The 26,947-nt window shown below is 42.2% G+C and overlaps 1 protein-coding gene across 1 annotated transcript in view; it reads left to right on the top strand.

Moving 5' to 3' along the window:
• AFF2 (ALF transcription elongation factor 2) overlaps positions 1–26,947 on the top strand; it is a 539,484-nt gene that overhangs the window by 149,106 nt on the left and 363,431 nt on the right. Inside the window, 1 exon segment of the mRNA XM_070365748.1 lies at positions 21,252–21,372. Within this exon segment, the coding sequence (XP_070221849.1) occupies positions 21,252–21,372 (121 nt within the window).

Raw genomic sequence — 26,947 nt, 5'->3', positions numbered from 1 at the left:
CCTAATGTTTGGGCTATTGTAAACAGTACTGTGATGAACACAGGGATGCATATATCCTTTTGAACCATGATTTTCTCCAGATATATGCCCAGGAGTGGGATTGTAGGATCATATGGTAGCTCTGAGAGGGTAACAGTCAGAAAGGCCAGGGGTCTCCAAATGGAGGAAATAGGCTGCAAGTGTAAGACATTTTTTTTTAATCTCTCTCTTAAGTGGCAGGAAGAAACAAACTAGTGTAACATTTTTTCCCCTTCTCTATACAAATTTAAAAAGAGATTTCTCTTAAAATTCTGTGTGGCCATAATGACACCTGGCTCCCCTTTAACTTAACTTTTCTCAAACCCTGTGCTAACCAATGCATTTAATGTTTGTCTTAAGCTATGTTAATGTACTATGCATTTCCCCAGACTCTGTCTTCAAGTAGGTTCTGCCTAAAGGCTCAGAAAAGACTTGACAAACCAGTAAGTTATACTCATACTTGTTCTCCTAATCTATATTGATGAAACTATGTATTTGTATGGGAATCTGCCTTTCTTCAAGATTCATGTCAATCGTTTTATGGCCCAGGATGACTCACTTGGTGCCAAGATTATCTCAAAATGCATCTTGTGGGTAAGATGCTTGGTACCATTGTCTGAGTTTTGAGACATTTCCTTTCTTTAATTAGCAGACTGCTAGCAGCTATAACATCCACCTAAGGACTAGCAGGGGAGTATTCTGTCTGCCCCCTTCTGATGTCTATGTCAGAAGCTTTCTCTATCTCTTTTATACTTTAATAAAACTTTATCACACAAAAGCTCCACACGATCAAGCCTCGTCTCTGGCCCGGTATTGAATTTTTCTCCTACGGAGGCCAAGAATACCAGTGTCTTTCGTGGTTCAGCAATAGCCTTTCAGCTCTAGTTTTAGTTTCTTCAGGAACCTCCATACTGTTTTCCATAGAGGCTGTGTCAATTTACATTCCCACCAATAGTGTAGGAGGGGTCCTTTTTCTCCACATCTTCTCTGACATTTATTTGTAGACTTTTTGATGCTGGCCATTCTCACCTGTGTGAAGTGGTACCTCATAGTTTTGATTTCCATTTCTCTAGTAATTAGCAGTGTTGAGCAACTTTTTGTGTCCCTGTTGGTCATCTGTGTGTCTGGTTGCAGTCTTATTGAGATACTTAGGTGCATACACAACACCATCCACTAGTTTGGGTGGTAGTGGAGTCTGTGAGGCCTTTGATGAGCATGCCAGGAGCTAGGCTGGCTCAGGGGTGGTGCAAAAGGGACAAGCTTACAGTCAGAGGAGGTAGAGGAAGTTACCAGAAGGTGAGTGCAATTAGAGAAGGGCCCTGGAAATTATCCAGTACAAATGCTGTGTTTTCCATGTGAGGACACTGAGGTCCAAAGGGGTTAAGTAATTAGCTTGAGGTCACCAAGCTAGTGAGTGATATATCTGAGATGGGAACCCAGGTCTCCAGACTTCAATCAAGGTAGAAGCCCATGTGCACTTCCCTGAGGTTTATCAGTTTGCAAATGTAAAAATAAATGGCAGGGTCAAACACCCTTAGATTCCTTGGAAAGGATGTTGTAAAGGGCATTTTCAGAGTCAGTTGGAGGGTGTAGTGCAAGTGGATGACATATCTGTTCCTCTCAAAACCCTCAAAATCAGGGTTCCAGGGGTGCTGTGGCTTTCCCTGGTAGCTCAGTTGGTTAAGAATCTGCCTGCAATGCGGGAGACCCGGGTTCAATTCCTGGGTCAGGGAAGATCCCCTGGAGAGAGGATAGGCTACCCACTCCAGTATTCTGGCCTGGAGAATTCCATGGACTGTATAGTCTATGGGGTTGCAAAGAGTTGGGCATGACTGAGCAACTTACAGTTTCACTTTCAGGGGTGCTGTAAAAAGTCCCAGCAAGTGCTAGTGGGTGTGGTCTCCGAACTTTGGGTGCAGGGCCAGGAGGGGCAGGGTTTTCACCCAGCCACAGGCACGTGGACATGGATCTCTGGCCAACCTATGAGGTCATGAGCACCCTTAGCATGCATTTGCCACTTGTTAGAAGAGGATTTGGGGAACTGATTTCTGTGGACTTGTCCCTTCAGAGAGGCTCTCCTATAAATCGGCCTTGTCCCTCAGATGTGGGTGTGTATGCGCACACACACTCAGGCTGGATATTGGAGTGATGCAGCTGACCTTCCATTGTGTTAGTGTGTTTAGTCGCTCAGTCGTGTCTGACTATTTGTGACCCCATGGACTGTAGTTCACCAGGCTTCTCTGTCCATGGGATTTCCCAGGCAAGAACACTGGAGTGGGGTGCCATTCTCCAGGGAATCTTCCCAACCCAGGGATCAAACCTGGGTTCCCTGCATTGAAGACAGATTCTTTACTGGAGTGTACCAATCCTGACATTCAGCCAGGTCCGTGGCCTCAGGCTGTGCATACTATACGGCACGGAGACACCAGTCACCAAGGTGACATTCAGGGCCCTGCTGGGCCAAAGAGTCCACACCTCTTTTATTTACTAACTCTCTCTGCCTTGTGCCAAACCATGGGCTTTCCTGGGCAGCTTCCAAGTTGCTCCTCTCCAGAAGGAATCCCACACAGTCTGGAATATGACAGCCTTTTCACATGCAGTGGGTTGCTTGCAGATGCTGAGTCCTGTTTAGTGATTCACGAACACATTCCCAAACCCATTTGATATGTCTGGCCTCCTCTTTAGAAACCACAGGAGAAAGGGCACACTCCTTTCACTTCCTCTTCCACTTCCCGTTTCTCTGCCAAAGCAGTGAGCTGAGAGCACAGAATAAGGGTCAGGAAGCCCAAAGCATGGTACAGTGAGGAGAGCTCTCCATGAAGAGTCAGGAGACCGGGGCTCCTGTCCAAGTCCAGGCTCTGACCAGGTGGATGACATTGGGCAACCCGCTTGCCCTCTTTGTACTTGATTTTCCCTGTAATAGAAAATGAAGGCTTTGATCTCCATCCCCTCTAAAGACCCTTTGATTGAAGGTTGTTTTCATGCTCAATTTTCTCCTGTTTTCACGCTCCCGGTTGAACCACAATAAAGTGTTTTGCAGGTGTGTGGTGCCTTTCAGGATAATCTCACTTCTGTGGGAAGATGTATTGTCATGTCTGTTGTTGTAATGTCACAGAACCCTCTTATTAATCAATAAAATTGATGGGTTAATGTGTAGGGTTTTATAAATGCGTAACCACAGATTTCATCCTGCTGGAATATGTAAACATGACGAATCCATCTTGTATTGTTGTACTCAGCTACCACATAAGAGGGCAAGTGTGGCCCCACTTATCTTGAGCAATTGAGCATCTAGTTATTTGAAGTAATTTCAATGTCTTGTGTCAGTCTTTTAAGCTGCTTGCATATGAATAGGAAACATAGTTTCAGGTCACTTTCAGATGGTTATTTCTATTTAGTTTTACTGAGTAATAACACCTTACATCTCTATACAAGTGGGACCTTTCCCTCTTATGTCCCTCTCTCCAAGATCTAGTGTCTCTTCTCTTAGTGATGCAAGGATGATGCTGAATATCATGGAGAAAGCCATTTACCTTCACAGGCGTAGTCACATATGTTCTCTTATTTGAGGGTCACAGCAGTTCCCAGAGACACTTACTGGTGAGCAAAGTTGCACCTCGGAGAGCTGAAGTGGCAGTACATGACAGAGCAGGTGTGGATGAACAGGGGCCTCACCCACTGGGTGCTCTTCACATGTGAGATACTTTTCAGAAGAGACATTTGAAAGCTTTAATGAATCATTTTTATGAGTTCATTCAACTCTGCTAAGAATATCTCAGCCCTAATATTTGTCATGTAATGGTCTTAGGCAACAGGAGGATAAGAGTGATTCAAGTGTTGTACCTTTGGTAGGCAGAAGAATATCCCCCTGCAAAGGTCCATGTCCTAAACCCCCAAACCTGTGAAAGTGTTAATCACTCAGTGGTGTCTGACTTCACAACCCAATGGACTGTAGCCCACCAAGCTCCTCTGTCCATAGAATTTTCCAGGCAAGGATACTGGAATGGGTTGCCATTTCCTCCTCCCAGGGAATCTTCCCGACCCAGGGATAGAAACCAGATCTCCTGCATTACAGGCAGATTGTTTACTGTCTGAGCCACCAGGAAAGCACCGAAGCCCCAATGCCCCCACACCTGGGAATATGTTATTTAAAAGAGGGACTTTGCAAGTGTGATTAAGTAAAGGGTCTTAAGCTGGGGAGATGTTCCTGGATGTTCTTATAATCACAAGAGTCTGCATAAGAGGGGGGCAGGAGGGAGGGTCAGAGTCAGAAGAGATGTGATGCTGGAAGCAGAGGTGAGAGAGAGACTTGAAGATGCTCTGCTACTGCTCTTGAAGATGCCAGAAGGGGCTGTGAGCCAAGGAATGAAGGCAACCCTTAGAAGCTAGAAAAGACAAGAAAACAGACTCTCCCTCAGGACCTTTAGAAGGAACAAGCCCTACTGACACCTTTGTTTTTAGCTTAGGGAGATCCATTTCAGACATCAGAGCTGCAGAACTATAAGAGATTTGTGTTGTTAGAAGCCATCATGTTTGTGTTGACTTGTTACTGCTCCAATAGGAAATGGACACAGTGCCTGTCTCAAGAAACTCACCTTCTGTTTGGCAGTGGACAGTTTCCTGAGGTGGGAGAGGAGCTTCAGAGTGCTAGGAGTTGAGACGAGCAAATCCATACCCAGCCTGGATGGAAGGTACCATGTTAGGTGCGGCTTGCTCAAGGAGGCAATGAGGAAGATGAGTCACAAACCTCTGGGCACAATTTTTTTGTGTCACTGTGCCCTAGGTAGAGCCACTCTAGAAGGAAATGAATAGCCTGAAGTTTCCATTTGTCCGCTGGATGAGGGACAGAGCAGTAAAGGACCAAATGTACCTGAGAAATCTGTACCCTGGCCCCATCTTGGCAGAGTAATCCCACCTGTTTCCTTGGAGGCAAGTTCACTAGGTGGTCATCAATTATAGACCTGTGTGAAATCTACAGACGTGCAATATATATGAGTGGCATATATATAACTCTCTAAAGGTCCATCTAGAGCAACACAGAATATAGATCAGCATCCTATTCAACATCCATTAGCTTACAGACACACTGTGGAACTCGAAGCAGCTGAAGCTTGAAGTTGATCATCTCCTTGCATTACAATGAATGGAAGCAATTATAGGCGGATTCAATGGCAGTGCCATCATTTATTGAAGTATAATTCCTCTAGCCAATCAGTGCTCTAAGTAACAATAAATTATATTAGATTTCCAGTACTACTTGAACATGTAAGGGGCTATGGATCAATGGGTAGCTGATACTGGGAAAGCTTCACCATTCAGTTCTTGTTGAATCTGTAATTAACAAATGAAACTCAACTAATCATCGTAGATTGTTCATCTGACGACATTCTTGTTTTTGAGCACACTGTGTGCTGGAGAACAGGAGTGTGAAGTGCCACTGAGTGTGGGCCTGTGTTATTCCCTGTCGTGGTGCCCAGCAGCAAATGAATGCATCTATCAGTGCATTCGAATGGTGTATTACTGTGATAAAACGCTTCATCCTTGCAGGCTGCTGATTCATCTGGCTTGAACAGTGTGTGCTAATCAATGATTGTTTTATATTAAAAGGCAGAGTTTAATTTTGCTACAGATTGGTTGGCAGTTTCCCAAGAAAATATCAGTAAACTGAGGAGTCTTGAAAGTAATGTGTGAAATATATGTGAAACAGGTAGAAAGAAACTGCTGGTGGCTTCTGCTAATCAAAATTCTTCCCTGCTCCTCCAAGCACCTGGGGAAGAAAAGAAGCATAAAAAGCTTTACAATCGCACCAAGTTTTGACTTAAAGACACCGTTATTGGTAGATTAAGTTCCACTCTATTATTTATTCTCTCTAGTTTCTCTACCTGAAAAATACCTTCATCTTGTAAAATGACATTTACGTTAAGCCTGAATAGTGCTTAGGCTCACTGCAAGTTTCAGAGAAGGGTGGGTGCTGAGGCCCACATGCTAGCACAGTGTTTGCAATGCTCGTTACAAATATTAGGGACCACGATGTTCAGTAACTACTTAGCATAATTTTGTTTCACTTGTTTACTATGCACCAGTGATACTCAATTGAGTCTTAGCATTAATACACTCATAATATACAGTGCAGTGCCTCCATATGGTGCATTGGGTAGAAGCATATTAAACATATTACACAAACAGAGCTCAAAACCTCACATATTATTGATCAACAATGCACCAATTAGACAATACAGCAGTCATGAAAATAAACACTGGCATATGTGCCCAAGGTCTAAATGAAAATCAGATGGAGGGGAAAAATGAGAATAGAGAAGGGGGAATAGCAGAACAGGATCACATAGGTTAGATTGTTGCAATGAACCCAAAGGCACAGGGTCTTCTGTTGTCTGGAGACAGAGCACTGAAACCAATGTGGTTTATGTGAAGTGGGTTATTCAGTAGACCTAGAAAAATCTCTCTTTTTAGGCCAGTACTGCCCAGCAGAAATATGATGGGAGCCACAAACATAATTCACATTCATTTAGTTTCAATTTTCTAGTAGCCACATTTTTAAAACGTGAGAAGAAACAGGTGAGATTGCTTTTCATAACACTTGATTGAACTCAATGTATGCCAGATATCATTTCAACATGGAATCTGTTTAAAATTATTAATTCTAAACTTAATACTATTTTCATACCAAGTCTGAAATCCAATGTGTATTTTATACTTATAGCACAGCTCAGTTCAGACTAGGCATGTTGCCCATGCTCAGCTTGGCTAGGGGCTACCGTGTTCATGCAGTTTTCGATTTGCCATTATAGTTCATCTCCTCCTCCCATACTGTGTGTTCTTCTGGATCAGTGGCTCTTGGAGGACTGTGAGCAGCCCAGTGACTTGCTCAAGGTCGTTCAAACTTTAAGTGGCAGAATCACTCTCTGAGGTCTTTCCACTAGAGAGTCTCCTCCTTGCATCCATCTGGTATGCGTCTCTCCATTTCATTGTTTTTCTACAAAGACACATTTATGGATTATTAGTGCATTAATAATGATGATCCATCAAAAGCTATTTTCTAAAACCCTTAAAATAATGACCCTTTGCTCTAATACTTAGCAACTTTTCTAGAATTAGCAAGCATTTTACAGTTAGAGCACAAAGTCTTATAGTAGGAAAAAAATTAACTGCTCCTGCATACAGACAGCTTGTCTTCGTTTCTGTTCCTGCCCTTCACTAGCTGAGCGACAGTGTGAACATTGGGCAGTCAGCCCTTCTGGGTCTCAGTGTCTTCATCTGTGAAATGGGAGGTCATAGTGCCCAGCCGGCCTATTTGCCAAGTTTGCTGTAAGTCTCAGATCAGATCAGACTTGTGGCAGTGCTTTGTGAAGTGACAAGTACCATGCAAATGTGAAGGTCTGTTGCTTTTCAAGAGAGAAGCCAAATGTTTAAATCCTGGTATACACCAGATGCATGCATTTATTTTTTTGTGGGGAGATCAATGATATATGAATCCACTCACCGACAAAAAAAATTACACCACTATGAGAAGACTAAGCCTTTCTCAACCAGCCCCCACTCTCTGCTCCTCCACCTTAGCACCCAGTGCCAGTCTTTCCTAGGCAGGCATTTTGTCAAGGTGTGGACACTTGGGTGAAGGCCCAGCTCTAGATACGAAACAAGCCGTCAGCACACGCATGCTTTTAAATGGGGTTGAGCTGGTAACCTCAAGTGAGCAGAGGGCCCTCACCTCCACAGCAGGGCATATCTATACCGATGCCGCGTGGAACCTGCTTACTATGTACAGATGGGGATGTGCACATGCACTGTGCTGAGACTTAAGCATGGCTTACGTACTGATGGGTGAATCCCCTGGATGAGATGCCAAGGACAGACCTGCCTCTTGTATTGACTCAAGCATTTGTCTCAAGATCTGGTAAAAAACGAAAACCCGGAGCTTTTGTTCTTATATTAATTGGCAGACATGTTGGCTATTACACCTACAGTGGCAGTATTTGCTGTAGAGAATTTTCTCTTTATTCCATGAAGACAGCAGAGCGGAAGAAAAATCTGCTACTCACCACTATCATGGCATCTTAAGTAGTAATAAAGATAATGATGATTAGAATGATAAAAATAGGAGCTGTTATTTGATCAACAATAAGAAGTCCTTTAGGTTTCAATGTGAGATACTAAAATCTTAAATTGCAAGGTATTGTCCGTTTTCATTCACTGCTCCTCAGAGAGCCAGTGCAAAGCGACAGAAGGATTTTAATAACAATAGCAAGCATACCTAGAATGAGCATCGTTAACCAAATTATTATCACAGATGTCATTAACGTGTGTCGTGTTTGAAAAGATGAACGTGTTGTTTTAATTCACTTTTGAAATATCCGCAACTGGGTCTCCAAGCACTTAAATAAAACAGAAACAGTTCATTAGAACAGAAGGAAACTATCCGGATGCATTGGTCACAACTTGCTTGCAAGCATTTCTGACAGCAGCCCTCTGTTCAAGGGGAAATTGCCCAAATTGCCAGTTATTATCATTTTTGATAAATAAGCCTTCTATCTCCTCCCGCCCTCCTTCTCTCCCTCCCTCTGGCTTCTCAGCAATTGTGTTCAACAAGCATATTTTCAGTGGGACCATTTCTATTACCGAGTGATTGAGCTCTGATTTACACATCAATTACCCACCTTCATGGAGATTTTCATGCTCCCCGAGCTGACATCAATGAAGCATAACTGCGTAAACGCTTTATTTCATACCAGTTTTGGATAACTGAGACTGATAACTAATCATATTGAGAGACAATGTGCTCGAATACAGGAAACAATAAACGCTTCCCTTGGAAATCTCATCTATTCTTTATGAGCTCACCATTCACATGCTTATCTCAATCATCCATTTCTCTGTGTGCAGCTCTTCTTCTCACTGGGTATCACAAGTGCAATTTGGGTTTGACCCTTGAATCCAAGCATTTGCAAAGACCAAACTCCTTTTCCAGCTTCCTCAAACAGCAGCAAATCTTGCTGTCTTCCCACCTCTGTTGTAGGCCAGTTTTGCCAAACACGGCCAGTCAGAGAGACTGAACTTGGTTGCATCTTTCATCTCTTGTTTACTCACCCGTGTTTGTCCCATGGGACCTTCTTCAGTGTCACTTGGTTAGTGTGTACTTGAACAAGCTGATGTGTAGACTGGGGACTCTTCTGCTCAAGGCCTGGACCGCAGCAGCCTGGTTTTGCCTCTCCACCCCAGGCCAACCTGAGAGTGTGCACAGGACACTTTGTTCCTATGGCTACAATGTGTGTTACCCTGCATGGTGATGATTTTAGAATGGACTTGCCTCCTCTCCTGGCCTTTGAATTTCCTGAAGACTCATACTATTTCTTATTTTTTTTTTTTCTGAGCACCAAACATGGTCTGTGGTGTGATGTAGGCACCCAATAAATGCTTGTTGATTAAATAGACAAATTAATTAATAGCTTTGTCAACATTTGTCACTGAACTTGGGCAGATAAAAATGTTTATCTGTCATTTGTTCATTCATTCAGTCAAATAATATTTATTGAGAGCTGAACACTGAGCATGGCACGTTTCCAAATAAATGGGAAGCAGAAATGCGTGATTCCTCTCCAGTGACAGTTTCATTTAGCACCCATGGTTCTCTTAGAGCAAGAAAAGGGAAAAGAAGCCCAATAGGAAAGTCTAAGGAGATTTGCGCTGGGATTGAAGTGAGAGGGGTGGGTGTCATGTCCCTGGAGTAAAATAGATCATTTCTAAGGTCTTTATTATTCATATTTACTGTAGTGAGGGCTGTGAACTGACTCAGTAATGCCATCCAAGGGTGTAAGGGGTCTGCCAGCACCTCCATAACTGAGTCCCATAAACTGGGAGGCTTAAACCACAGAGATTTTTCTCTCCTGGTTCTGGAAGCTCAAAGTGTGAATTCAAGGCTTGGGCAGGGTTGGTTCCCTCCAAGGGCTGAGAGGGAAAACATGTCCCAGGCCTCTGCCAGCTTCCAGTGGTTTACTGGCCACGTGGCATGTTCCTTGGCTTGTATAAGCACTATCCCATCTGTCTTCATCTTCCCATGTGGTTCTCTCTCTCTCTGTGTCCACGTTTCCTCTTTGTATAAGGACACCAGTCATGGTGAATGAGTGACCACTCTGCTCCAGTATGACATCTCATGTTTACTCATTACATCTGCATGATCCTATTTCCAAAGAAGGTCCCATTTGGAGGTCCTGGGGTTCGGGACTCCACTATACGAGCATTGAAGGAATACACTTCAATTCAAAATGGGGGGAGAGGCGGTAGCACCTTGTCTGGCACCTCATCAAAATAAGAGGGAGAAGTGTGACCCAGGATCAAGTCCCAATTAGGTCCATGGGACCAAGTGGGAAAGGAGCCTGGAGTCATGAGGATGCAGAAGGCAGGAGAAGCAAACAGTGCCCGGGGGCTCTTTGCCATGGTCCCCATCTCATGTCCCGGCTGTGTGCTCAGGCTGGAGCTCCATGGGGTGGATGTGCCAGGGAGGGGCAGGGGCCCAAAGAGGAAGCCTTTAGGGGGTGGAATTTGCCTGGGCCGAGTTTAGTGAGTACACATGGATCAAAGGGTTTGGTGAGACATGAAAATGGAGTCCGCTTATGACTGTCAATTGTAAACTGCTTGTTAAGAGCATTAATTTCCTTAGTTTAAAAGTAATTAAGAATGCAGTTTCTGAGAAAATATTGCTTTAAATTAAGTAGTTATTGAACTCGTCTTGCTCATAGCTCACTGAAAATAAAACACCTTTTAAAAGTGTCATTTATGAGAAGCCAGGTTATATTAAGACTTTGACTTGGAAAAGAATTCCTGATATTTAATGGGGATGGAGAGGAAAGACTTCAGGCAGCTTTTTCCTAATTTGAAAGACAGAGTTGTTCTGTGTAGGTTGGCAGCAGAAGCAACAGGTACTGAGCAGGGGACGTGGCCCGTGGGATAGCGCCAGGATCCTCAGAGGCTGGACCAGGGATGATCAGGGGCAGAGGGCCAGGCCAGGCACCCTGCCTGCCACGAGGCAGAGTTGAAACCACTAAGAATAATCAAAGCGGGACACCGCCTCCTCTTGCATGGATCCACGGAACCGTTTCTGATTAGGAAAAATGAAGGATCAAGATTTAGATCTTGCAGCTCTTTAAAGCTCAGCATTAGCATGGACTCTGATTCATTCAAAGAGAGAATTAGAAATGAGATAATTTCAAGTTGACACTAAGAAGCACAGGAGGAAGCACTGGATGAATACAAAGAGGACAATGAAAATTCTTACTTCTGATTGTCATTGGGGAACAGGGTAGATGCTGACAAGAGGGGCAGTGAGAATATTCTATCATTTTGATTTTTCTCTAGTTTTAATTTTTGAAGCAATCCAAAGAGAAACACATACATAAATATACTTACTGTGTTCACTCTCAGAGTGTATATTACTTGGCTTGTGTTATCCATTCCGGGCCCCTACTTGTCTTCAGGAAGTGTTTTTGAAAGCTTTTGAGTCATGCAATTATGCAGCTCTCTCGGCATGGCCACAGAGAATGTTAGATGCTTGTAAGACATTGGTTTGTGTTACCGATAGGTCGGTGAGCCAGAAGGAGTGATGGTGAAGTCTCGTTTTTAATGGATAGGTCAGAACTAGAGTTCTTTTTAAACAATTTTCTATGAAAATGGAAATCAGACACCTAGGCTAAGAAAATATCACAAAAGCAGAAAAGGAATTCCGGCTGCATAGATATCTATGGTGCAATGGCGTCTTCTTGTACCGTGGTCCCTGAGTGCAGAGGAGGAGGGTGCTTGAAGGAAGATTCAAAGGAGATAAGGCACAACCTGGGCTGCTGGTGGAGGAGGGAAAGAACACTTGTTAGGGAGACAGATCTCTCTCTCCATCAGACAGGGATATTGTCTAAGGACAAAAGAATTTAATTTTACTGGAAAGATTGCTTTTAAAGTGCATTTTAACAGACTTCTAGAAAGTTATTGATATGTTGAGTACAACTGCAGGCAGACCTTTGGGTTGCCAGAGTCATGGTCATTCTATAAAAAAGTGGCATTTCCATTAAAATGGAATCCACTCAAAAATGAAAATTTTGTGCACTCTTACAATACTGTTGCCAATCATTACCCATCTGAGTATCTACCATGCTCCAAGAGCCCCCTCCAAGCTGAGGTTTCTGCTCAGATCATCTGAAGCAGGGAGTTGAGATTTTTGATGATCCACCTTGATCAACTGTTCTGTGCTGTCCTGTGTGTGTGTGTTAGTCGCTTCAGTCATGTCCAGCTCTTTGCAACACCACGGACTATAGGCCACCAGGCTTCTCTGTCCATGGAATTTCCCAGGCAAGAATACTGGAGTGGGTTGCCATTTCCTTCCCCAAGGGATCTTCCTGACCTGTCCCTGATCGAACTTGTGTCTTTTGCACTGGCAGGCAGATTCTTTACCACTGCACCACCTGGGAAGCCTTTTTACCATTCCTAGATATATTCAATTATCTTCACACCTTGAGTTGGTGTATGTTAGAGGTATTGCATCATTTGGGGAGTTTGATAGGCTAGTCAAAATAATTTTGCCCTAAGCTTAAAGTCAAATACTTTTTAAAAGTGTCTTCCTCACAATATCTATATTTAGCATTGCTTATTTATATATAAGAAGATTTGCTGTGCTCAGCTGTAGCATGCTGTCAGTGACTTAGAAGTCATGGACCTTTTCCTTAAAGAGTAAAATGTCTAATGGGACACATAGAGAACCCCAGTTAAATCATTATCAACGCACAATATTGAACCTCCTGAATGAGCATGGTGTAACTTAGGACCAGGAATCCAACAGTAGAATATTATTCAGATATGAAAAAAAAAAAAGGAATGGAGTATTGATCCATGCTACAACGTGGATGAACCTTGAAAACATTTTGATAAGTGAAAGAAGTCAGGCATAAAAGCCTACATCATGTGAATGAAATATCCAGGAAAAGCAAATTCATTCAGAGAGAAAGGAAATTAGTGGTTGCTTTGGGCTGGCCTGGAAGGGAGGATTCAGGTTGCAGAGTAATGCCTAAAAGGTACATGGCTGCTTTTGGGAGTCAGACAAATATTCTAAAATTATATCATGGTGATAGTTGTGAAATGTTATGAATATACTGAAAACCACTGGTTATATACTTGAAATGGGTGAATTGAATGGTTTGTGAATTATATCTCAATAGAGTTGTTATAATTATTTTTAAAACTGGGTGGGGAGTAGAAGAGAAGGAGGGTAGGAGGGTAGGTGAGACAAAAATAAAACATTAGGGGTGGTTCCTGAATTATCTGCCTGACCCCACTGGATTTGACAAACCTCCAGGGTGAACTGAATCTGCTTCGTCTTTCAGAAGTAGAGGAACTGGGGTCTCCTCAAGGTGCCAATATTCAGGGGAATATTAAACCTGTTTCCATGCAGGACTTCTGGAAGCACAGATTTAAGGGAACTCTCAGAATGAGCACTGGCCTACTTCCCTAAGACCTAAAGAAATTGGCATGACTGGGTGGGCAGCTGGATGTGGAGAGTAAATGTCTCGTGTATTTTCTGTCCTTTCATTCCTATCTTGATTTTTTTTTTCTTTTTAATGAGAACCATTGTCTGTGAGGATGAGGGTCCATTTGCTGAAGAGAGTGGTTGTATGTATGTTTGTATGTATGTAACATTAGAGGTTCTACCAATATTATTAGAAACCCATTTTCAAGGTCATGTTCATATCTCCAGATCCAAGGTTCTCTTGTGTTTTTCCCTATCTGTGCAAAATAATGATAGCCTGTTTTTAGCTTTTTAGACTAGTTTGCAAATAGCACTTCACATTGAAATGCTCATGGATATTAGCAGATACAATGAGAAGTTAACTTGAAGTTGATTTTGAATGTATTAAATGGCAGAGGTTTTCTTTTTAATTAATTAATTTATTTTAATTGGAGGCTACTTGCTTTACAATATTGTGGTGGCTTTTTATCACACTTCAACATGAATCAGCCACAGGCATACATATGTCCCCCCATCCTGAACCCCCCTCCCACTTCCCTCTCCACCCCATCCTTCTGGGTTGTCCCAGAGCCCTGGCTTTGGTTGCCCAGCTTCATGCATCGAACTTGCACTGGTCATCTATTTTACATATGGTAATATACAGGTTTCAGAGCTATTCTCTCAAATCATCCCACCCTTGCCTTCTCCCACATAGTCCAAAAGTCTGTTCTTTACATCTTTGTCACTTTTGCTGCCTTGCATATAGGATCATCGTTACCGTCTTTCTAAATTCTGTATGTATGCGTTAATATACAATATTGGTTTTTCTCTTTCTGATTTAATTAACTCTGTATAACAGGCTCCAATTTCATCCATCTCATTAGAACTGACTCAAATGTGTTCTTTTTTATGGCTGAGTAGTATTCCATTGTGTATATGTACCACAATTTCTTTGTCCATTCATCTGCCGATGGACATCTAGGTTGCTTCCATTTCCTAGCTATTGTAAACAGTGCTATAATGAACATTGGGGTACATGTGTCTCTTTCAATTCTGGTTTCCTCAGAGTGTATGCCCAGCAGTGGGACTGCTGGGTTGTGCGGCAGTTCTATTCCCAGGTTTTTAAGGAATCTCCACACTGTTCTCCATAGTGGCTGAACCAGTTTGCATTCTCACCAACAGTTTAAGAGGGTTCCCTTTACTCCACACCCACTCCAGCATTTATTGTTTGTAAACTTTTTGATGGCAGCCATTCTGACCAGTGCAAGATGATACCTCGTTGTGGTTTTGATTTGCATTTCTCTAATAATGAGTGATTTTTTAAAACTGAGAGAAGCTCTGTATAGACATTAGATCAGTGTTAAATTCAAAATAGGGCTAGATATTGAAAAAATATGAGATGGTTGGATGGCATCACTGACTTGATGGACATGAGTTTTCACAAACTCTGGGAGTTGGTGATGGATAGGGAAACTTGGCATGCTGCAGTCCATGGGGTCACAAAGAGTTGGACATGACTGAGTGACTGAACTTGGAAATGGATTGAAAAAAAAAGTACCACTTGGAATTCTGGAACATGCAGTAAACATAAATATCCACACATTTTATAGAAGGCAGAAATTCATTCAGGAGAACCACAAAGAGTGAGTTATAGCTTATGTTTTTCCCTCGGGTGAATTAAATATGTATTTTTATGCTTTTACAAAGACATTAGCCAAAATAAAGGTGTTTTAGTTCCAGCTGGATTAGAAAACAAGTGAGACTGAGTTATTTACCTCCATGTACATTGTTACTACTGTAAATCCTATATTAGCAGTATAAACAACCTTGTTTTAAAATACCAGTTTTTTTAATGTTTTCCCAACTAGCTTTGTAAAATAACCAAATTAGGTAAGCAATGATGATTAAACTTCATGAAATATACAAACCAAATGGACTTAAACTGGTTTTTACTCTCACTTGCTCAGCTTCTTCCCACAGATGTAGTTAATTTTTACAATCCCTTTAGGCTCTGTACATTTTGGTATAAGGAAACTAATGGTTTTTCTATACTCACTTGCATCCAAATTAAACTCCTAAGTTTTTCCTACTGGCAATTTCCAATAAAATACCATCCTAAGGAAAGTTGACCAACAGTGTAAATGGGACTAGTATTTATTCTTGAGGGTGATGCAAACATGGAGTCAGAAGGGACAAACCTTGGGGTATTAGCAAGAGGGCTAGTTTGGGAATCAGAAAACCTGAGTTCTACCTCACAGTTCTGCTACAGACATCTTGTGAGGCCCATTGCCTTTCTGAGCTCAATTTCCTCATCTGGAAAATGAAGAGACTAGAACAAGATGATGGTGACAGCTGAGTCTGCATTGTCAGCCCGGGTGTCCTACTGCTGTGAGCTAATGAAGACAGCAGAATTGAACTTCCTCCATCTCAGTGAAGCTATTTACATGTGTCCTAGCTTTTATCTCCCCACAAATGCACCTGTGGCTTCTAATGATGAAAGTAGGAATTGCCTGAGTCCAAGATCTGGTTTAAGGATGAAGATAGGAGAATATCTGAGAGAAGGAGAAGAAATCACTTGAACTTAAAGATGAAAGAGACACGGATTGGCATCTTCCTTTGCCACTCCCCTGATGAGGCCTTGGGCTGGCTCTATTCCTATCCAGAGGGTCATATTTCCCTCTTGTGTTAGGAGGGCAGGTTCTCTGTAATTGGAGGCCAGGGAGACCAATGGGTGGGTGAAACCAGAGCTAATATGAAAGATCCATTCTAGAGAGTAACTTCTCATCACTGCCTTGTGTTGGAATGAGTAACAGAGTACAGTTGGCCTTTGAACAAGGCGGGCTAAGGGGCACCAGCCCTTTGTATCTTCAGTCCCTTTCTATTTGTAATTCTGCATCGGTGGATTCCGCCAACCTTGGGTTCAACCACCTGTGGATTGTGTGGTACTTTACTATTTACTATTGAAAAAACCCGCATGTAACTGGACCCATGCAGCTCCAACCGGTGTAGTTCAAGGTCTTGGTGACTTAACTGTATTTAGTTGAATGGAGCTTGTTCTTTTTTCTGTCCTTTCTCTGTCAGCTAGTAGAGATGTCAGTGAAGCAGAGACTCCAAAAAGATAGGCTGTACAGAGAAAAAAACAAGGCCTTTGTTCAATGAAGAGTAAACTGAGGTGGCTTTTTTTTTAATGCATGTTTAAATTGAGATATAGTTGATTTACAATATTATATTTGTTTCAGATGTCAAACATGACAGGCTCAACATTTTATAGATTATACTCCATTTGGAGATATTATCAAATATTGGCTATAGTCTCTGTGCTCTATAAAAGATCCTTTTAGCTTGTCTATTTTACATATAGTAGTTTGTATCTCTTGGTCCCATTCCCTGATATGGCCCTCCCCCTGGATTTTGAGTGTTCAGTGTCACCATAATGTGCCAAATTCCCTTCTATCCTGTAGGAAACAGTTGGAAGAACATTCTTCCTTGTTAAGAGTGTAGAGGCCTCAAGTTGTGCTTTGGGGCCCAACTTCCTAATGTGAAAGTGAGTTTTCACACTGAGAGGACTAGTTCACTCTGCCTTCATCAGTGTGAGGAAAGTTGAATTGTTCAGACCAGTAACGTGGGGATGAATTCTGATTTCTGGCTTGAGCATGTCTTTGTGGGCCACGGAGCAACCCCCCGCCTTTTTTTCATGGGAAGACAAGCCTAGGCGTGTAACAGGGCATCAGATCTTCAAGGGACAGACATCGACTTTCCTGTGGTCTCTGTGGGGCTCACAGGTTCAAACACAACCTCCCAGAATCTGAAGAACTTTAATTGAGTAGATAAAGGGGTCCTCGTGATTATAAACTGCAGTAGGTGCAACAAGAGGCTAAATACATAGATGGGGTTTTAATTAGCTGGTGCTTCAAATTAGTCATTTTGGTTTCAGTCAGAAATCAGTGACGTTTTGCACTGTGAAAGCCTCATCACCATATAGTTCGTTCCTCATTACACCTCGTCGGGTGAAGCTTTCAGTACAACACCGTGCTGAGTGAGAAAGGAAAAAAATTGGAGAGAGTTGGTTGCCTTCCAGGAGCAGCAGAACTCAATGGAGATGAAATTCACTCTCGCCAGAGATATGAGAATTAACTGTTCTTTGTTGTATGTGTTAAAAAATGCAGCAGGCAGTTTGCTTGCCACAGATAACACCCATGTGCACGCTCAATCTACTATTCAGATTTCTCGTCTGGAATCTGGTAGCTTAATGAACTGATGCAAAATGCAGTCGAGAGCCTCCTAACACGTCCAGCCTGGGTTGAAAGCACCAAGTGCCCTGAGTGCCGGCTGCTGAAAGGGTTGTCATGCATGTTGAAGCACATGTCCTTTCTTCTTGTCCTTTCTTTCCTTCGGGATTTTAATTATCTTGGCCCTTAGAGCCGGAGAGAGGTAGTTTGCAAAGCCAAGAGACCGAAGTCCTGCCATGCTCCTTGTGGGAGAATGAAATGCGATCCCCGGGCCTGTCATTCTGGGCTGTCAGGTGCATAGAATGGAAAACTGACATCTTGCTCATGTTCCTTGGAAGCATGACGCTTTGGTGCTCGTGTTTACGTGGAGGGTCATGGCTGCTGAGGGCAAAGAAATGAAGCATCTTTCTTCTCTGCAGCAAACCTTCCTCCCAGCCTCCCGCTCCCACTAAATATTGCTTTAACTTGTCCCCCATCCCACCCTGGACACCCCATCATTGTTCGGTTTTGGCAAATTGATGATGGGCTTGGGTTACACATGGCCAGTACGTGATGCTGAGTCTTGTGCTCCACCCTTCACGCACCCAAAATGTTACTGTTGACCACACGTCAGCATCCAATACGAAGACACTGTGTCACATGGAAGAGGTTTGGGGTTCTGATCTCAACTTGTGAATGGAAATGACAGGTGATGCCAACAAACGTAGTATCTGTGGATGGCATCTAGGCTGTGAAGGATGGGCCAGCTTCCAGTACCTGGACTTGGTGTCTTTTTTGACCAGGCAGGGCCCAGATGTAGGGCCTAGGCTTTGGGTGGACCTATGGATGATCTTTGATTTTCCGAGGCAGTGATAACATTTGCTGGGCATACTCATGAGTGATCCAGGGAGCTCTTTTGTACCTGGCGTTTTTGCATTATGAAAGGATAGCTGTTGTTGTTGTTCAGCCATGTCTGACTCTTTTGCGACCCCATGGACTGTAGCCCACCAGGCTCCTCTGTCCATAGGATTTTCCAGGCAAGAATACTAAAGTGGGTTGCCATTTCCTTCTTCAGGGCATTTTCCTGACCCAGGGATTGAACCTGCATCTTCTGTATTGGCAGGCAGCTTCTTTATCACTGAGCCCAAACATCCTATAAACATTGCCATGATTTTAAAATGGGGAAATGAAGTGTTGTTTATACAGGAGATAAAACTGTCAAAGTCACTTAGAGTTTGTCAGTTCAAGTATTCTTGTGGAGAAAGGTGGATGGTTAAGTGTATTGTCCTCTTCCACTCCATCTATACCAATATCTAGTTAAACTGCCATGGATATCACATACTCTGGGCTCTTATTTTGTAAATTAACATTATGTGATACTCATGGGCAAGGTGGAGAAGGCAATGGCACCCCACTCCAGTACTCTTGCCTGGAAAATCCCATGGATGGAGGAGCCTGGTAGGCTGCAGTCCATGGGGTCACAAAGAGTCGGACACGACTGAGCGACTTCACTTTCACTTTTCACTTTCATGCATTGGAGAAGGAAATGGCAACCCACTCCAGTGTTCTTGCCAGGAGAATCCCAGGGACGGTGGAGCCTGGTGGGCTGCCATCTACGGGGTCGCACAAAGTTGGACGTGACTGAAGCGACTTAGCAGCAGCAGCAGCAGCAGCAGCAGCATGGGCAAAGTAGGCTACCAGTGATAGGTATTAAGGTTTGAAATGTATTCAAAACCTGTTGACTGTACTTATATATTATATCAGTATATCTCTTGTAGTTCCTTTAGCTACTATGTTCTCTTCCATGCTAATTACCTAATTAAATCTTCACATGACATTACAGGTTTCATCCGGTAGCTGAAAGTAGAGTGTTACTATAAAAACTTTAATAAGCAAAATGGTGTAAAAGTGAAGAGTATCCCCCACTTTCTGAAAGTTCTCATTATGCCACTTTGCTTTTATTAAAGACCTACATTAGTAAGGGAATGATGTTTTCTGTAAAAGCGAAAATTCCCTTTGAATTACTTTTGGTTAGTGCAAATAGGTAGTAACATAGGTCTCTTGTAAAAGTGGCTTAAGGCAAACATTTGGAAAGCAGGGGATACCTGTATTAACATGAGCAAGGAAAGCAACATTAATTCAGCACCTTCTAGGCACTTTATGTACATGTATATAATTAAAATTTTCCCAGCGTATGTGTGCTCACCTTGAGTAGGATTATAATCAAAAGCAGGAGGGAAAACCCAATGAACAAAATAAAGCCCACTAGTGGGAGACTCTTGCCTGGCAAATCCCATGGACGGAGGAGCCTGGTAGGCTGCAGTCCATGGGGTCGCTAGGAGTTGGACACGACTGAGCGACTTCACTTTCACTTTTCACTTTCATGCATTGGAGAAGGAAATGGCAACCCACTCCAGTGTTCTTGCCTGGAGAATCCCAGGGACGGGGGAGCCTGGTAGGCTGCCGTCTATGGGGTCGCACAGAGTCGGACACGACTGAAGCGACTTAGCAGTAGCAGCAGCAGTGGGAGACTTACAGATTATAGTTTAATACACATAGTCTTGTATGATGAAGAAAATAATTGTGTTCTTATTGAGGAAGTATTCCACTCTATAAAGTCCAAGGACCCAGAATGTATCTTTGATATAGTACTGATTTTCCAAAGGGAAAGCCTGAAATGTGATGAGAGTCAGAGTAACATAGTGTTCATAAAACATTTGTGCCTTAAGGTCATTTAAATCTTTTGGCATCTCTTTTCATTAATGGCAATTTGTTGATCAACCCAGACCCCCTAAAAGACTTCTAGTCACCTATGATGCAAACTGTGGGAAGAATAACAACAAAAACAAAAGGAGTGTGACTCACTGGGTGATTTGGGTTTTTTGTGGACTTTCAAAGATGTTCTTAAACTCTCCTTTGAGTTTTTCTTTTGGCCATGCCACATGGCATGTGGGATTCTTAGTTCTTTAACCAGGTCTGGAACCTGTGCCCTCTGTGATTGAAGCTTGGAGTCCAAGTCCAGTGGTTAGGACTAACCACTGTCAGGGAAATCCTTCTCCTTTGACTTCATTACAACAGACTAATACTGGCTGTGGGCTCAGGACAGAATTCCCGTTTATCTGCAATAATGTATTTGATAATTCCTTTCCCTTTGGACTTGGTGACATCTGTGAATTCTGAGCCCTAGATAGTTGGCAACACAGTGAAACCTGAATTCAGTACTCTTTTGCACAGTGGACTGATTTCGGGGTAGGCTGTAGTAATCAAGCCAGGACAAGGGAAGTGGATTATACCGTACTTAAATGGTCATGACTGCAATGTCTCATAAGCCAATTTCTGTTTCCTTTCGGATTCTGAAGAACTGGTCAGGATCTGTAATCTACTAGGAATAAAGAAAAGGAGGTTGGCTCTCAATACAGTATCAGTTTAGGTAGCCTCAACTTGGTTTTTTTCTTCTTATTGATAACATGGCTTCCATGACTAATTCATCTTTGTCTCCTTTTGTCTTTTTCTTTGCACATCAGTCACTATGAACAAGACCGTAATGCACTTAAGAAAAGGGAATGGGAGCGGAGGAATCAAGAAGTCCAGCAAGAAGACGATCTCTTTTCTTCAGGCTTTGATCTTTTTGGGGAGCCCTACAAGGTAGCTGAATATGTATGTAATTTATCTTTCTGCAAAATGGTTGCTTGTTATATTTTTGAATGCACTAATCAACACTTAATCTATTTTTAAAACACCCAAATCATTTCCAAGAGAATCTATTTTATGAATGAAATATATACCTGTGTATTTGGGGCCATGACAAGTTTCTGAGGAAGTCTTCAGAGACAAATTCCATCTTCTTGGGGGAACACAGTAAGATTTGAAAAGGACTTATGAAACTGCCTGTCTCCAAGGGATTCTTTCCTGCCCAGCACTACCTCTAGCAAGGAAAGCCCCCTGATGCTTGATCTCACTTTGATTATCATCAGCGAGGCAGCCCCTGAAGACTTCATCAGAAAGTCAGTGGAGATGTCTGTGTCTCCTCCCAGTTGGTACCATCCATCGCAAAGCCACTGCTGTTTCCATTGCAGGTTGTTAGCAGCTGTTCAGTGGTTTGAGGGCTCTTTGAAAATCACTGTTCTAGGACAAAGGGAAAAAGCCAATCATTTTTTGCTGGTGATTAATAATCATGGGTTAGGCGATTGCCTCAACCACAGGGGGTAGTGTAGCTTGGTTGATTTTCTAATGGACTTCTGGCTAGTGTGTAGGTCCAATAAAGATCATACTTCTAATCTTCAAGTATCAATTTCACAATGACTGCCTCTGAACTTTCTATTTGGAGTGGAGGTTGGGAGAAGAATCCTGTTGAATTGCTAGCAGCTGATTGGATTTTATTGAAATTTAGTAGCAGTGTAATTTTCTTCAGTGAAACAAAAATGGTGTAAGAGGTAAAACAACCATAGAGAAAATGATCAAGAGCTGTAATGTTAGAAGAGCACCATTTAGGGGATACTGACTGATGTAGACAGTGAGCTGTCTGGATCAGTGACTAGTGAGACCAGAGTCTTTGCTGCCCTGTTCAGACTAAGCAAGAAGCTCTTGATTGAGATGCTCAGGTGCTTTCCAAATTTGGTAAGTCTGACAAAGAGACTACTAGTCTTCAATTTGTCAGTAGTAGTGTAATTTTTAATGATCCATTTTTCCTATTTCAATTGGTTTACTTTCTGTATTGCTATTGAATGTGTACGTGGTGAGATATGGTTAGTTTGACCAGCATTTATTGAAGGCCCATTGTGTGTCAGCCATGTCTTAGACTAGTGTCCAAAGGGAAATAAGATCTAGTTCCTGCTTCAAGGAATTCCTTGTCCAGTGCAGAGATCATCACGAATGAGTGAGGGCATGACTGCATGGTAACTGCTGAAGAGATAGGCAGGAGAACAGATGCCTGAAGACTTTGAATACCTAGGTGTCTGGACCTGAGTCTGTACATGAAGAGAAGTCATCGCCAATTTTAAGGTCAGGAAATGGCAAAGACAGATGAAGACTTGTAAAGATGATGTTGGAAGTGTGGGGAGTGGTGGATTGGAGAGAAGGGAAACTAAAGGGTGAAGACACAGGAGGGAGAGGTACTGATGAGCAGAGCAAGGTCCCAGAGCAGATGAGTAAATACAAAATTGAGAACATGTGTTGAGTCATGAGCCTTGGGTAGGAAAGTGGGAATGGAATATTAGAATGAGAATAAAGAAGGAGTGTGGAAGACAAGAAGTTGTGGCCTCCGTTTTTCTCAGAAAATGGAAGCGAGGTCAAAGGATGACAGATACCTCCTCCCTTCTTTGGTGTTTTTGTTTGTTTGTTTGTCCTTGTACCTTTAAGGGAAATGCCATCTCTTATTAATAAGCCTGTAATGTAGATGAATACTTATTTTTATTTTTTTTGAATACTTATTTTTAGATGTAAATAGTGTCATTTTGAGTAGGCAGTTAAAGAACCTGTTATCAACATTGTCAGAAGTTTTCAAAAGCCATCTGTCTTGATACAACAGGAGTCTGTCAGGTAGAGACACAGATGGGACTATTAGTCTAGGGCCAGGCCAGGCCAGGCCTGATGTGTGATTAGTAGCCTGGTGCCTTTAGGCTTCTTGATGGGGAAGAGCCTTTGCTTTGGAGTAGAGACTATGAAGGAAAGGAATAATGCTAACAGTTGATGACCTAGTCATTGTCTTTCTTTCACTGTTGCTTTGATGACTGACTGCCATCTTATGCTGTGTACATGCTCAGGGTTCCCTGGGAGATCACTGGGCAGTATGCTTCTCCTTTTCCCTATATCATGATACTAGAAGCGAGGTACACCTCCAAGAGCTCCCTAGACCCAACTGGTGTGGACACCCTTGAAATATCTGGACATGCTGGTGGCAGTGGGAGTTCTAGAGCTGGCCCACGTCAACTGTAGAAATGAAGATTTTCCTACACAACTCTTGCTGAGGGTTGTGGCAGGAATGCTTGCAAAATTAAAAATCAAAATTCCTGGTGGTTCATCAGGACTTTCAGGAAACTTCTTGCTACTCTAAATCTTAAAGCATGACCTGATTGCTTATCTGATGGCATTGGTAGTTCATAAACTGTCCAATGAGCACCTGTCCCTAGGACCTGCTGTCCTTTCTTGGCTTCACTTCTATTACTCCCAGAGTGGAAAGAATGCTTACCACCTCTCAATCGGGGTGATGGTGGGTAACATCCCTTTGTGGCTGCTTTTTTCATTTATATTAGTAACTTTCAAATCTGAGTTTGTACTGTGCTGCAGAAAAGGATGTGTTCAAAAGTGCTTGAGAAATATGAAGCCATTTGACATGTGTAGATTAGTGTGGAAAGATGGGAAGGACGAGGAACTGGCATGTACCAAGTGCCTCCTCTGTGCTAGAACTTTCTACAGATGCTTCTTTAGTCCCTACAGCAACTGGCTACACATTTTCCTCATGTTTCCCATGAGGAATTCAAAGCTCAGGAATTGAGGTGGCTTCTCTGTGGCTTTATATCCCCATAAGTGTGCTTCTTTACCTGTAACAGGAAGCTGTTTACCCTCTGACAGGAAGTCAGAAGACCCGATAAGCTTACCCTGTGTCACTTTAGGGAAGAAACTTTATTTCTCTGACCTAAAGTTTCCTTGTCTCTGAAGTGAATAATAATACCTGATAGAAAAAATGATACCTGTTAATAGCAACAGCAACTGACATTTTATAGCTCTTCACAGATCAACAAGAATGAAGAAAGTGAGACACAGAGACGTTAAGTTGCTTATCCATGGTCATTTGGGTCCGGGCACGTAGAAGGCAGATTAGACCAGAACGGCTCTGCCGACTCACATGGTGGCTGTGAGAATCAAGCCAAACAGCCAGGGGAAGCCTTGCTTTGAAATATGTAATGTGCTGTACAAATTCAAGGTATCGTGGTTATTATAATTAGAGAAAGAAATAGCAACTCACAGCTTAAAGAGATTAATTGTAAAAATATTAGAGTTCAAAAAAAAAAAAAAAGGAATTACTAAATCACATACATTAGCCATAATGAAATAAAAGAAAAAAATAAACCCAAAAACTTAAATTATTTTGCTACTTTTATTAAAAAGAAATACCCTGGTACCATAATCTCCTAACACATTAGTCTTGCAATGAAATTATACTACTGATTTGTAGATAACATTAGAAGCAAACTGAGGCAACTCTGCGTTTCTCAAAGTAATGAGAGGCAAAAAGCTTAAATGAAGGAGTGCTGTTAGTCATGAGCCACAAACCAGACATGTAATTTATGCCTGAAAATACTTGGAAATGCATTTCCTTGATGATTGAGAAATTGTGATTACTTAGAAAATAATGGCTGTGGAGGTTACCTTTAAGGTATCAATCAATTATCTAGAACGGGAAGTAAAGAATTGGCCAAATTGAAAGAAGCCTATAATTGATTGAAATGGCTAAATTTCCATTTTTGCCATGCTTATAATGTGCAATCAGGACTGCTAAGAATCCCTTGCTACTTAAAAGGGTTGCTAAGGCTCTGGAGGATGAAGAAGATTTAGTGTGAGCCAGAAGTTGCTACAGTATATAATGAGCATCCATCATGCAAGTATAAATAAATGGATTTTCTATCCAGTGGATCTCATCTTGACATCTTGAGAAATTTAAAAACTGGTTGACAGTTACCTACCTCCTGTGGTGACCACCTGGTCTGTATTGTTAATTATTTTGAGGTTGTTGAATGGTGGACTTCTTGAGGCTGTGTGTCTATGTGTCCTTCATGCCTCACCCTGGCTCTTGAGTGTTTGAAATTTACCAGTGTGTGTCTGAAGAATGACCCTGGTAATTGCTACTTGTAGCCACAGCACGTCTGTTACGGATCTTCCGTCAATCAGCAACTCAAAACTGTCTCCAGTGAACTCAACCTTGAACTATCTGCTATCCAGTTCCAGTCACAAGTCCCTCTGACAGTTGCTGTGTGGGGAAACTAGTCGAAGGGAGCTGACCTCCTTCCACTCCCCCAGGTTATCCCAGCTTCATCCGTTATGCCATTAGTGTACAGGAAAGCCCCACACTTGGAGCTGTGAGCCTGACCTCTAACTCCATGTGCAGACATGCACTGAGTTAGACTTCAGCAGTCCAGTGCTCTTGCTTTTTAGTCATCATAAGGAAACGTGAGGAACATCTTTGCATCTCTTGTAAAACTGGTACTGAAAAAAAGACCTATTTTTTTCCCCAAAGGTTCTTGTAACCAAACCAAACCAAACCAGTGAGAGGAATCCCTTTTCACTTGTTGGTATCCAGCAAACATGGGTTTCATTTAATGAATTAGGATGTGCTTCCTGCCATCAGACAAAGAGAATTCTATATGCTATGAGAATTTCCTGTTGGCCTTTAGCTACCAAGCAGCTCAATCTGATATTCAATCACAGTAACCAAATTAGCTTAACTTTTGCTTTTCTAATTATGTACCTTTGACTCCAAGCCATTGCAAATCCTTTTCTTTTGATATAAACAGGGTATGAATTATTATTTGATTCTGTTCAATTTAGCAGCATTTTGCTGAGGACCTCATATGCACCAGACATGGTGCTAAGTGTTGAGGGTATGATGAATAAAAGGTGGTCTCTAGTCTTGACGAAAAGCTCATAGTTTTGTGCTGGAAGAGAAATCACAAGTGTAGTAGACCTTGAACAGTAGGAGGTGAATTTTCTATTTTATTCAGAACTTTCAGTTTTCTTCTAATTTTAATCATGTACACAACAGTTTTAGACATTGGCCAGCTTAGAAATTCTCCTAATTTCAAGCATATTTTAAAACCTGGAGATGGAAAAAAAAAATTTCTAAGCAACCATCAGAAACCCAGGTCAGTATAACAATAAACTGAAGAGATGTTAAAACCTAACCAGGATCTCTCCACTGAAGATAAAATGAACATGTCCCTTTTATTTACTGCTAAAATAGGAACAGGGATGTGACTAGCTTACTGGCAAACCAGTGGGCCTTGAGATTCTTGAGTCCTGATGATGTTGGCCTAGAGAGAATGAATGTCTTTTCAGAACTTTGAGATACTATGGCATTCTCTGTGACATCAGGGGGCAAAGTTTTTATTCCAGTACAACTGTCTTTCAACGAAAGTTCAATGAACTTTCAATGAGAGGTCAATAACTGAGCTTCCTGGTAGCTAAGACCAAAAGGTAAAGGTTATAGAATTCTCTTTGTCTAATG

The sequence above is a fragment of the Bos mutus genome, chromosome X (assembly GCF_027580195.1).
Source record: "Bos mutus isolate GX-2022 chromosome X, NWIPB_WYAK_1.1, whole genome shotgun sequence".
Lineage (NCBI taxonomy): Eukaryota > Metazoa > Chordata > Mammalia > Artiodactyla > Bovidae > Bos > Bos mutus.
The sequence above is the reverse complement of the archived record's forward strand: the minus strand, read 5'-3'. Positions and strand labels throughout refer to the sequence as shown.